General features: G+C 40.1%; 1 protein-coding gene across 1 annotated transcript; it reads left to right on the top strand.

Annotated features, from left to right (window-relative positions):
• The first annotated feature begins 531 nt into the window (after positions 1 to 531).
• On the top strand, positions 532 to 12896 carry LOC133546762 (zinc finger protein 33B-like). Its single transcript, XM_061892584.1, has 2 exons — positions 532 to 985; positions 9342 to 12896. Exons 1-2 carry the CDS (start codon positions 859 to 861, stop codon positions 10460 to 10462), a joined length of 1248 nt encoding a protein of 415 aa, XP_061748568.1. The 5' UTR covers positions 532 to 858; the 3' UTR covers positions 10463 to 12896.
• The last annotated feature ends 1054 nt before the right edge of the window (positions 12897 to 13950 follow it).

Here is a 13950-nt window from a genome sequence, read left to right as displayed (position 1 = left end):
AGTGAAACCAACGATTCCGGAAACGCTGAAGTAAAAAGTTTGATGTATGTTGCTGTTAAAGTGAGACAACTTGAACAAGTTTGACTCGTTAAAAGTCTGAGCAACAAATGAAGATGCAAACTATTCACTGATTGATGTTGTTGAAAAGAGAAGAGCCTCAATAGAAATGAAAATAAATAAATGAGAGTATTTTGGATGAAATGAGCAAGTAGGAATGAGGTGTAGGGAACAACAATAAAAACACGTGGAAGGGTAAATTTAAATAATTCAGGCAGTAATATCGCTACAATTTCTAGCACTTTCACTCTTGTCATTGCAATAAATGTCGCACGGGGGCGCCACTGAACCCCATCATTAAAGCTTTGTTTGATATACTTTGAATTTATTTTTTAAAAAATAAGACACTCTTTTATATCACATTGTTATTCAAATAAATATTACAGGAAAGAAAAGCATGGTAACAGTAACGGCAGGCAATATTTTGCCTCTTCGTCCCCTCGGCTGTGACGTCATTCCCAGCTTCCGGCGTGAACGGAAGGCAGCGGAAGTGTGCCAACTGTCGTGAAAGCACATCGACGCAGAAAGCCGCAAGTAGGACTAATACGTCACTCTTATTATTTGTTCTCCAGTTTGAAATATTTACGGCCTATAAAATACATCTTTGATTCTTTAGTAAAGGATAAAGTGGTATTGATGCGCTAGAAGCACTGTGCCGCTTCTCGTGCTATCTTTGCTTGTTAGTTAGCTTAGCTGGCTAGTTAGCTTAGCTTGTTAGCTGCTAACAGAAGACACAGAAGTTATCAACACATCGCTAAGTAGAGATCAAGTGTGAGAGTAAAGTGTTGTGATTGTGTGAAAATGTGCGAAAGAAGGATAGCAAAGTATGAGGAGGAACTTTGTCCAACAAAAGAGGAGGACGAGCGACAACGTCAACTACTGGACGTTTATTATAAGAAACATCATCAAGTTGTGTTACACAGAACAGGTTTGTTTACTTTTTACTCTCACATCTTTACTAACTTTATATTTGATGAATAACACTATGCTTAATATATTGTGTATAAGAAGTTGTGTTGTCTTGTGAGGATGATGCATTCCGTCTGCTACTTGCAACGTGGTCTTGCAACCACGTGGTTGTCTGTGTTCTGTGGAATGTAACTACTAAAGATGAGTTACATATCCCAGTCCATTTGTACTACAAACTGTCAGTGGTGGAACAAGTCAGAGCCGGGCCGGGGGCATGACACAAATAATAAAGCTAATTCTACCATCATTTTACAACATACACATGCCAGAAAGGCATGTGTATCTTTAACCAGGTTTTAAAACGTTTCAAAACCATTTCTGCTGAAATTTGCATTTTCCCGACATGCATTTATTTTCCCACTTTCACCACAGCATCAACCCGTTCACAGGATGTAGAAAACATATCAAAGGGGATCTGTTTTTTTCTTTTAACTGTGCCTATTGTTCACAAACCTTATGTTAGACATTAACATGTTTTGTTTTTTATTTTTTATGAATTCTAAGTTCTAAAGAAACGTCAGCAAAATCTTAACTATCCTAGATTTATCAATGGAGTCAATGGGATCACCTCTATTCCGCTCACTAAGCCCCCTAAATAAGAATTAGTTGATCAATATAATATACCCAGAAGTCATTTTTTAATCGCTATCTCTAAAACATCCTGTAAAAATGCATATCCTTTGGAAATATGCCTTACAATAGCCACAAACTGGAGGATACATTTTTAATTAGGATACGATTTGAATAAATAATGTAAAGGTTGAATGGAAATTTCCAGGGTGTATCCCTTCTTCTGCCCACCTGTAAGTCCAAAAGGGAAAACAAAAGGGAAAAGCGGTAGAAAATGGATGGATGGATAGGAAAAAAGCACATCATCGACATGCCTCAAATGTTTCCTTTTTAAAGGGGAACCTTATCAGCAGACCCATGTAAGCGTCAATATATACTTTGATGTTGCAGAAAAAAGACCGTATATTTTTTTAACCGATTTCCGAACTCTAAATGGGTACATTTTGGCGAGTTAAACGCCTTTCAGTTTATCGCTTCAGGAGCGATGACGTCAGAATGTGACGTCACCTAGGTAATGAAGCCGCCATTTTCATTTTCTCAAACACATTACAAACACAGCGTCTCCGCTCTGTTATTTTCCGTTTTTTCATGCCTTGTCGGTGTGTTGTCGGAGGGTGTAACAACACTAACAGGGAGGGATTCAAGTTGCACCACTGGCCCAAAGATGCGAAAGTGGCAAGAAATCGGCCGCCAGACCCCCATTGAATGTGCCGCAGTGTCTGCACATTTTACCGGCGATGCTAAGGCAGACATGGCACAGAGATGTATGGATAACCTGCAGATGCATTTGCAACGATGAAGTCAACGAAATCACAAAGGTGAGTTTTGTTGATGTTGTTGACTTATGTGCTAATCAGACTTATTTGGTCGCATCGTGACTGCCAGCTAATCGATGTTAACATGCTATTTAAGCTAGCTGTATGTACAATTGAAACTATTTTTAAATCCAGCGTTTCCCTCCACCCACATTTAATGCCAAACAAACACTTACCAATCGACGGGTTTAAGTTGATCCAGTTTCACAAGATGCGAAACTTCCGATCGTTGGTCTGCACATTTTACCGGCGGTGCTAAGGCAAACATGGCCGAATAGCGTCAATAGTTATTCGCTCAATAGCTTCAGTTTGTTATTCAATTTAGTTTTCGCTATCTGCCTCCATACTCTATCCGTTTCAATACATGTGTAATCCGTGGAATCGCTTAAACCGTTGAAATCCGAGTCTGAATCCGAGCTAATGTCGCTATATCTTGCTGTGGTAACCGCCATGTTGTTTGTATTGGCAGCACTGGATGACCTCACAGGAAAATGGACAGTGGCTTCGAAGATAGCTAAAATAAGGCACTTTAAAGCTTTTTTTAAGGATATTCCGGGACGGGTAACATTTTGGAAAAAAAAACTTCAAAGAATAAAACAAGCCACTGGGGACTGATTTTTATTGGTTTTAAGCCTTTTGAAATTGTGATAATGTTCCCCTTTAAGGTCAAGACAAGTGTTGCCTTAAAGGAGGGCTCATATTTTAGGGCACCAAGGCAAGTTAGAAGGGCACCAAGGCAAATGTTATTTTCTTTCCAGTTTGTTGATTAAATGCAGAGTCGCTCACATTTATTTGTGCAATAAATCTTTGAACAATTTTGACCCGTACTTTGGGTCAAAGCATAATAATTGTGTAAATGCATCAATAAGTACATTATGCTTGTGTAAGGTGTTTTTTTTTTTTAACCTTTATTTTGTTAGCGCAGTCAGACCTATTATTCTGAAGGGGGAAGTGTGTTGCTGTTCTCAGAACGATGTGTGGAGGCGACACTTGCGACTGCTGTCCTGTTTCTACATTATTCCAACATTGATGATGTCGTTCACAACAACACAAGCAGATGAGATGTGTTGCAGGTGTATGGATTTTCCTTGCCAGTTTTAGCTTCGTAGCTTAGTCGCTATTCCAAATGACCGCCTAAAGGACGGGACAATTGTGTGTTTAAAGGATGAATGAGTGGTCCAGAACACATTTTCCATCCATCCATCTTCTTCTGCTTATCCGAGGTCGGGTCGTGGGGTCAGCAGCCTAAGCAGAGAAACCCAGACTTCCCTCTCCCCAGCCACTTCGTCCAGTTCCTCCCGGGGGATCTCGAGGCATTCCCAGGCCAGCCGGAAGACATAGTCTTCACTATGTGTCCTGGGTCTTCCCCGTGGCCCGAACCAACTCATCTGGCTCCTCTCCATGTGGAGGAGCAGCAGCTTTACTTTGAGTTCCTCCCGGATGACAGAGCTTCTCACCCTATCTCTAAGGGAGAGCCCCGCCACCCGGCGGAAGAAGCTCATTTCGGCAGCTTGTACCCGTGATCTTGTCCTTCGGTCATAACCCAAAGCTCATGACCATAGGTGAGGATGGGAACGTAGATTGAACAATAAATTGAGAGCTTTGCCTTCCGGCTCAGCTCCTTCTTCATCAAAACGGATCGATAAAGTGTCCGCATTACTGAAGACGCCGCACCGATCCGCCTGTTGATCTCACGATCCACTCTTCCCTCACTCGTGAACAAAACTCCGAGGTACTTGAACTCCTCCACTTGAAGCAAGATCTCCTCCCCAAGCCGGATATTGGCAATCCACCCATTTCCGGGTGAGAACCATGGACTCGGACTTGGAGGTGCTGATTTCCATCCCAGTCGCTTCACACTCTGCTGAAACTGATCCAGTGAGAGCTGAATATATTGGCCAGATGAACCCACCAGGACCACATTATCTGCAAAAAGCAGAGACTTAATCCTGCAGCCACCAAACCACATCCCCTCAACGCCCTGACTGCGCATAAAAATTCTATCCATAAAAGTTACGAACAGAATCGGTAACAAAGTGCAGCCTTGACGGAGTCCAAGCCTCACTGGAAAGGTGTCTGACTTACTGCCGGCGATGCGGACCAAGCTCTGGCACTGATCATACAAGGAGCGGACCGCCACAATAAGATCTGTGCCTTGTCCGAGTCCACAAAGCACATCTAGACTGGTTGGGCAAACTCCCATGTACCCTCAAGGACTCTGCTGAGAGTATAGCTGGTCCACAGTTCCACGACCGGGACGAAAACCACACTGTTCCTCCTGAATCCGAGGTTCGGCTATTTGTCGTAGCCTCCTCTCCAGTACACCGGAATAGACCTTACCGGCAAGGCATTATTTTCTCTAACAAATGTTGCTTTTTCTAAGAATGACAACATTTCTCTTATATTTGTGTCAATTTCCCTAATATTGTGCAGTGAACAGTAGATTTTGTTTTATTAGCCAATTCTGTGACTCCGTAAGTCATTGTTGAAATAATATGCTTTATTTTTTTTGTTGAGTTCAGTGATTATTGACTAGATTATTACTTTGGGAAGGTGAGAGAAGAAGAGTTGTGGTCTTGTGAGAATTGTCTGGTTTGTCCATCCTAGGCCACCGTAGGTCACGTGTGGTGCATCACCAGACCTGCTAATGTTAGCCAAGTTAGCTGCTCATGCGTGTTGGAGTGGAGACGGCTGAGGGGAGTCGTGTATGAAACAAGCTCAGCTTCCTCATGAACATGACATGATGATGTCACATAAGGACTACACTCACAAAAGAATGGCAACGTTTGGGCCCCCGGACCAGCTTTATTTGTGCCATATTGAGGCAGCGCTTTTTTACGCTTTCAGACCAAACGAACAAAAGAAGGCCTTTTGTATGCAGTTCGAGAGCCGCAGCCGGAGAAAATAAACACACAGTGTATCCATGACTGCAAAGTTCATTGACCGTTTGTCTGATTGATTGACTAATGTTTTAATACCTCTGGACATTGACTTGAAATATTTCTGTCAATCACACAAACATGCTTGTGGGGGAGTTTTCTGTGTCTACGTACCTTCCACACATGCGTACACCCACCGGAGTGACATTTTTCCAAGTTGCACCATCCCCACATTTTTCAACCTATTCAAACCATTCCAGCATCAACTCATTCCACTCATCCTGGACATTCAAACTAACACTTTCTCAAGTTCCAAACGAAATTTCAATTTTCCTTTAAATTCAAACTCTTCACCATTTAAACCAGGGGTCTGAAACTCAATGTACATGGGGGCCACTGGATGCAGAAACTGGGTGAGGCTGGGCCGCAAGAAAAGATTTCTTAAAAAATGTAACATGCGCTTTTTAATGAATTCACTTTCTATGAATGGCTTTCCCGCCCTAGCAACATACTTGCCAATCCTCACCATTTTTCCGGGAGACTCCTGAATTTCAGTGCACCTCCCGACAATCTACCGGTGCAACCATTCTCCCCAATTTTTACCAATTTTCACCCGGCCGACATTATTAAGGGCTGCCGTGACTGCACTGCCTTTAACGTCCTCTACAACATTGGTTCTCAACATTTTTTCAGTGATGTACCCCCTGTGAACATTTTTCTAATTCAAGTACCCCCTAATCAGAGCCATGCATTTTTGGTTGAAAAAAAAGAGATAAAGAAGTAAAATACAGCACTATGTCATCAGTGTCTGATTTATTCAATTGTATAACAGTGCAAAATATTGCTCATTTGTAGTGGTCTTTCTTGAAATATTTGGAAAAAAAGATATAAACATAAATAAAAAAACTTGTTGAAAAGTAAACAAGTGATTTAATTATAAATCAAGATTTCTCCACATAGAAGTAATCATCAACTTAAAGTGCCCTCTTTGGGGATTGTAATAGAGATCCATCTGGATTCATCAACTTACTTCTAAATATTTCTTCACAAAAAAAAACAAAAAAACTTTAACATCAATATTTATGGAACATGTCCACAAAAAGTCTAGCTGTCAACACTGAATGTTGGATTTTTTAAATTATTTTTTCAGTTTATAAACTTACATTCATATTTCATTGAAGTATTATTCAACAAACATATTTATAAAGGATTTATGAATTGCTGTTTTTTTTTAGAATGTTTTTAATAAATCTCACTTGTCCCTTGGCATACCTTCAAGTACCTTTCAGGGGTTTGCGCACCCCCTAAAAGAGGACTACTGCTCCACTACATGTCATCGCGCATGCTTTTATATCACACAACCAACATGCCGGCTCCACAACATGTTGTATGAATCTTGTGCAGAACAACGTACGTGGCTGCAAGACGTACTTGTTCAACAGCCATACAGGTCACACTGAGGGTGGCTGTATAAACAACTTTAACACTGTTACAAATATGCGCCACACTGTGAACCGACACCAAACAAGAATGACAAACACATTTTGGGAAAATTTCCGCACACTAACACAAATGCAGCCCTAACTCTCCCGGGCTACAATATACAACACCTCAACCGACGCAAGTAGGGAGGGTAGGGGGTTGGTGGTAGCGGTGGTGTGTATATTGTAGCCCGGAAGAGTTGGGTCTGCATGGGATTCTGGGTAATTGTTCTGTTGTGTTTATGTTGTGTTATGATGCAGATGTTCTCCCGAAATGTGTTTGTCATTCTTGTTTGGTGTGGGTTCACAATCTGGCACATATTTGTAACAGTCTTAAAGTTTTTCTTACGGCCACCCTTAGTGTGACGTGTGTAGCTGTTGATCAAATATATCTTGCAATAACACACATAGATATTTCATGGCCAGATGCAACATACAACTAGGCTTGCACGCTGTCAGTTCATGATGTAGGGGGCGCTAAAGGCAGCACCCTTATGGCACTCCCTGAATATTTTTGATCTGGTACAAATCTACAGGGGCTTTGAGAAAATTGATGCCCTGAAATTCAGGGGTCTCCCGGGAAAATTGGGGATGTTGGCAAGTATGACTCTGTCAAGCGCCATTCATATTAAACTCGCGGGCCGCACCAACATTAAATTGTCATATCAAAGTGCGGGCCGCATAATAACGTCTCACGGGCCGCATGTTTGAGACCCCTGATTTAAACCATTTTAACATTCAAACTATTCTTACATTCACACTACATTCTGTCAGCAATTCAGTTCAATATCAGCATTGGAGCATTCACACGCAATTCCTTGAAAAATTGCCTCATCTACTTATTATTATTATTGTTATTATTATTATTAAATGTAGCTTACCATATTGCTGAAAAATGTAACTTTCCCTTGGAGATTAATAAAGTACAGTATTTCCTTGAATTGCCCCGCCGGGGCGCTAATTAATTTAAAACCTCTTCTCACTCCGGCATTTACCAAAGGGATGTGGTAAAGGCAAGCATGCGGTAATTATTATAAAACCTCTTCTCACTCCAGCACTTACCAAAGACATGCGGTAAAATTAGTCCTGCGCTTAAAAATTTGAGTGTGATGTAAGGATACCATCATGAAAAGCACATTTAATTTAAAAAACACGTTATTATGGTCTTACCTTTACTTATAAATGAAGTCCATGCACAGCTCCTTCTGATCAAAAGCATCGATAACTTGTTTATAGAAGTCTTCCTTATCTTTCTTCAGGTTCAAAGTCTCTCTGTCTCGATGGAGATCTTCCTTTATCACCTCCTGCTTCGATTGAAAGTCCAGTTTTGAAAATTGTTTTATTTTAGATATATGTAATCCTCCATGTTAAAAGTGCAAGCAAGAGAAACAAATAAACACACGCTGCTCACTCTTGCTGCTTGTTGTCACTTCTTCTTCAGCCGAGTAGTCGCAAGAAGGATCACTAGCGCCCTCTACCACCAAGAGGCGGGAGTCATTTAATGACTCATATTTGACACACGCAGCTACGGTATATTAATAAAACATAGCTGCTTACTGTTCTTTTTAGCATCTTCAACAGCTTGGACCTTAAATCCTACTGAATAGCGCTTAATCTTTTTCCCTTGATGCGATTTCAAATTATTGAAATCAGTGTCCTCCATTTTGAAAATGATGACAGGTGAAGTGTCACTCGTGACGTGACTAGTGTGACCCGGCGGAAATTCTAGGCATATGCTAATTATTTAGCGAAACGAGTTTGACTCGGGGTTCATCCTGAGCCGGCGGTAATGCTAAGCACGCGCTAATTAGTTTGCAAAACGAGTTAGACCCAGCAGTAATTCTAGGCAGGCGCATACTATATACCCGGCGGCAATTCAAGGAAATACGGTCTGTCTGATACTGATTTTGATTGAATGTGTGGACTGCATGAATGATGCCTTTTCAATTCTCACTCTAACCCAATTTGAGTGTCTAGAAACGCACTAAATTAATATAATCCATTATTACTATCATTCATAAGGTAAACAAGTTATCTTTTGAAGGTGTAGTCAGTAATCTGATTACTTCTTCCCAGTTTAACTGTGGTGACACTATCTAAATGAAAGCAAAACAGATGTCATCTTTCTTGGCCAAGATGTTGACTGTGCTCATGCTTCTTTTATAACAGACATGTCTCTAAAGAGAATGTGAAAATGACTAATTATTGTCCACCAGCAGGGGGAGCTCATCACTAGTACTACTGTGTGGAGGCTGGCATGTGGTACATTATTTCCTGTGTGTGTATGACTTATTCAGAGGGAGAACAGCACACTTTCACGTATGGTGTCTACCATTAAGGATTGCAGGAATGACTTTTAGGAAGTTTTTATATGAATAAGATGGATTGGATGTTGGCCTGGGAAGACATTCCCCTGAAGGTCTTCTTCATGTGTCAGCTGGAAGTACCCTGACTGCTGTGAGGGGAAACTGATGAGATTGTGAGATCATATGTTGGTGCAGGACATTGTCTCATGTGACTGAGCAAAACTGGACTTTTCTGAAGAATGTTTGTTTTCTCCTGTCCCGCAGACCTCGATGAAGAACATCTTCCTCGTGAGCAGGAGGTGGAACCACAGTACCCCCACATACACAAGGAAGAAGGGGTACCACATTCCCAACACATCAAAGAGGGAGGAGAGGAGCCACAGCCCCCCCACATTAAAGAGGAAGACGAGAAGCCACAGACCCATAATGTTAAACTGACCCTTCACATTAAAGGGCAAGCGGAGGACCCACTGAACTTACACATCAAAAAGGAAGAGGAGGACTCACTGACCCCCAACTTTAAAGAGGAAGAGGAGGACCAAGAGCCGCCGCAGATTAAAGAGGAAGAGGAGGAAAAGGGCATCAGTCAGCCTAAATGGTTGGAGGAGTTCCCAGTGACTGGTGTCCCTGTGAAGAGTGAAGATGATGAGGTGAAAGGTGAAAGTGAGGAGAGGGGAGGGGGGGAGCCTCCAAGCAGCAGCTCAACACAACACATGACAACAGAAGCTGATGGAGACCACTGTGGAGGATCACAAGCAGACAAGCTCTTAGCTCCACTATCAGATAGTGAGGACACAACGTCACACTCTCCTGACACTGATGATGAAGACTCTAAAGATGATAAGACATGTCACACTGACAACACTCACTTCAAATGTTCTCTCTGTCACAAAACCTTTAAATACTATAGTTCTCTGAAATTACACATAAGATCACACACTGGAGAAAAACCTTTTTTTTGTTCACTCTGTAGTAAAGGTTTTACACAACGTCAGAATTTGAAAGTACACATGAGAACACACACTGGTGAAAAAACTTTTTCCTGTACAATCTGTAGTGAAGGTTTTGTAGAAAGTCGCAATTTGAAAAAACACATGAGGACACACACTGGAGAAAGACCTTTTGTTTGTTCAACCTGTGGTAAAGGTTTGGCAGACAGTAACAATTTGAAAAGACACATGAGAACACACACTGGTGAAAAGCCTTTTTCCTGTTCAACCTGTGGTAAAGGTTTTACACAAAGTCAACATTTGAAAAGACACATGAGGACACACACCGGTGAAAAACCTTTTTCTTGTTCAATCTGTGGTAAAGGTTTTACACAAAGTAGTAGTTTGAAAACACACATGAGAACACACACTGGTGAAAAATCGCATTCCTGTTGAATCTGCAACAGAAGCTTTTGTTGACGATCAAAGCTTGTAGCACACATGAGAAGACACCCAGGAGAGAAAGTGTTGAGTTGCAGTGTGTGTGGTGAAAGATTGTCTTCTAAGTACCAGTGTAAGAAACACAAGTGTGCTGGTGAGAACAGCAGCAGCAAATGAAACTGCAGGATTTGAAATAAACTCTCAAGACTTTCATTTTGACTTTCTAACAACTTCAGCACATATAACATGTGTGACATTGTTGTTTGTCTAACAATCTGTTTAATACATTTCTACATTTATAGATTAGATATTTTATATTACTGCTTTTTTCAGTCAAGTAAATGCATTAATATGCAACATTGTGTACTTATATTAAAAAATGGACGGAACAATTTGAGTAAAAAGGTGAGAGTAAACAATAAAAGACATATTTTACATGCAATAAACATTTTGTGCACACACACACACATATATATATATATATATTTATATATATATATATATATATATATATATACAGTGAAGATAATAAGTATTTGAACACCCTGCTATTTTGCTAGTTCTCCCACTTAGAAATCATTGAGGGGTCTGAAAATTTCACAGTAGGTGCATGTCCACTGTATGACAGATAACCTAAAAAGAAAATTCCAGAAATCAAAACCTATGATTTTTGAACAATTTATTCGTGTGATACAGCTGAAAATAAGTATTTGAACACCAACATTAATATTTGGTAGAGTAGCCTTTGTTTGCAATTACAGAGGTCAAACATTTCCTGTAGTTCTTCAGCAGGTTTGTACAGACTGCAGGAGGGATTTTGGCCCACTCCTCCACTCAGGTCTTCTCTAGATCAGTCAGGTTTCTGGGTTGTCGCTGAGTAACACAGACTTTCAGCTCCCTCCAAAGATTTTTAATTGGATTTAGGTCTGGAGACTGGCTAGGACACCCCGGAACCTTGATATGGTTCTTAATGAGCCACTTCTTTGTTTTCCTGGCTGTGTGCTTTGAGTAATTGTCATGTTGGAAGATCCAGCCACGACTCATCTTCAATGATCTGACTGAGGGAAGGAGATTTTTGGCCAAAATCTCACAATACATGGCTGCAGTCATCCTCTCCTTAATACAGTACAGTCGTCCTGTTCCATGAGCAGAAAAACACCCCCAAAGCATGATGCTACCACCCCCAGGCTTCACAGTAGGGATGGTGATCTTGGGATGGTACGCATCATTCTTCTTCCTCCAAACACACATAGTGGAATTATGACCAAAAAGGTCAATTTGGGTCTCATCTGTCCACAAAACTTTCTCCCATTAATCCTCTGGATCATCCAAATGGTCATCGGCAAACTTAAGACGGGCCTTAACATGTTCTGGTTTAAGCAGGGAACCTTCCGTGCCATGCATGATTTCAAACCATGATGTCTTAGTGTATTACCAACAGTCACCATGGAAACAGTGGTCCCAGCTCATTTCAGGTCATTGACCAAGTCCTGCCGTGTAGTCCTGGGCTGATTCCTCACCTTTCTTAGCATCATTGAGACCCCACCAGGTGATATCTTGCACGGGGCTCCACTCTGATTGAGATTGAGCGTCATGTTTAGCTTCTTCCATTTTCTAATGATTGCTCCAACAGTGGACCTTTTATCACCAAGCTACTTGGCAATTTCTCCAGAGCCCTTTCCATCTTTGTGGAGTTGTACACTATTGTGTCTGGTGTCTTTGGACAGCTCTTTGCTCTTAGCCATGCTGAATGTGTGGGTCTTTCTGATCGTATGGGGTGGACAGGTGTCTTTATGCAGCTAACGACATCACACAGGTGCATCTGATTCAGGATAATACAGTGGAGTGGAGGAGGACTTTTAAAGGCGGACTAACATGTCTTTGAGGGTCAGAATTTTAGCTGATAGACAGGTGTTCAAATACTTATTTTCAGCTGTAATACACAAATAAATTGTTAAAAAATCATAGATTGTGATTTCTGGATTTTTCTTTTTAGGTTATCTGTCATACAGTGGACATGCAACTACCATGAACATTTTAGACCCCTCAATGATTTCTAAGTGGAGGAACTTGCAAAATAGCAGGGTGTTCAAATACTTATTTTCTTGACTGTATGTTCTGGTTCACATCTGAAACATCTTCTGGACCACTTCAGGAAGCATATTATTATTTACTTTATACATCATTTGAACAGTTGTCTTTTATTCACTTTTAAAATGTGTGATTTTATGAATCATTTGATGGGTCTCTATAATGTATTTTGTTAATTATCGTTATTACCCTGAATCATGATGGTTGTGTTGTGATTATTTTATATGTATGTCCCCAGGCCTTTATGCAGTATAAAAGTGAGAGAAAACAGCATATGTTGTTTTGTGGAAAGATGGCTTTGTTTTAAAAATCTTACATTTGTGGATACATCAAATACATCCAGTATTGTGTTTAAAAATGTGTTTTTTGTTTTTTCTCTTTTTTAACATCCCCAAAACAACATCAATATCAGTCAAAGTTTGGAGTGTCAGGCAAAAGCCAATATTGTACATCATCCCACAGAGATTTACTTTGCATACATTCTTAAAATGAACTGTTTATTGTGTTTCCCTATCACAGAACGAACAAGTGTTGTATCCAATTGCAAAACAACATCTTAAAAATTAAATAAAGTTATGAGTATTGTTTTGTTCCAGAGAAAATACAGTAAAGAATTCATAGTAAATAGTTGAAAAAATGACATACTGTAATTCAAATATTTTGAATGAAAGCCTTCTTAATTTTTGTAATTATTTTTATTTGCAGGTCGTACTTAATGAAATCTTGAAATATTAAAATATTTTGTATCACTCAATAAGTGCATCAGTGACCGAATGCCTTTTTCAAACCATTGCTGTTCAAAGATGGATTTGTTTCTCATTTTAATATAAGAACAATTCCATAGTGGAGTATTGTGTGTGATGAAGTTGTGTTTGTAAATTAGTTTCCAGTACAACAACACTTGCTGGTAGGGATGGGTACTGTTCACTTCTAATTCCATGTTTTATGTGTTATATATGTCAATATATTGTGTGTTTGTATTTTGCCAACATGGTAGAATCACATGATAGGCAGGTTGTATTATGTTTTTCTGTTACCTTGAGGAAATGGCATAAAGAGGAAGATGACAATATAATGTCACTTGGACAATGATGTACAGAACAGAGGAGATTTAGTTCATTTTTATTTTTGCTTTTAGGTGATTCTTTTTTTAATTATTATTTCACAAAACCTCTCCATTATCCAGCGATGGATTTCTGGTAGCTGCTTAAAAAGAGATGGAAGGAGATAGTGAGCTGATGTATGAGGAAGGTATGGACATGGATAGGACTAGAGGGGAGAGAGGAAAGAAGGGGAGAGGAGGTCATGAAGGAAAGTAGAGCGCTAAGAGAGTAGAAAGGAGGAAACAGATTATGTAGATAATTGCAAGATTATATATACATTGAAGTCAGATCAAGACATGAAAGATATTA

This window comes from Nerophis ophidion, unplaced genomic scaffold, assembly GCF_033978795.1.
Source record: "Nerophis ophidion isolate RoL-2023_Sa unplaced genomic scaffold, RoL_Noph_v1.0 HiC_scaffold_42, whole genome shotgun sequence".
NCBI classification, from domain to species: domain Eukaryota; kingdom Metazoa; phylum Chordata; class Actinopteri; order Syngnathiformes; family Syngnathidae; genus Nerophis; species Nerophis ophidion.
Note: the sequence above shows the minus strand (reverse complement) of the source record. Positions and strands in the feature narration are given on the sequence as shown.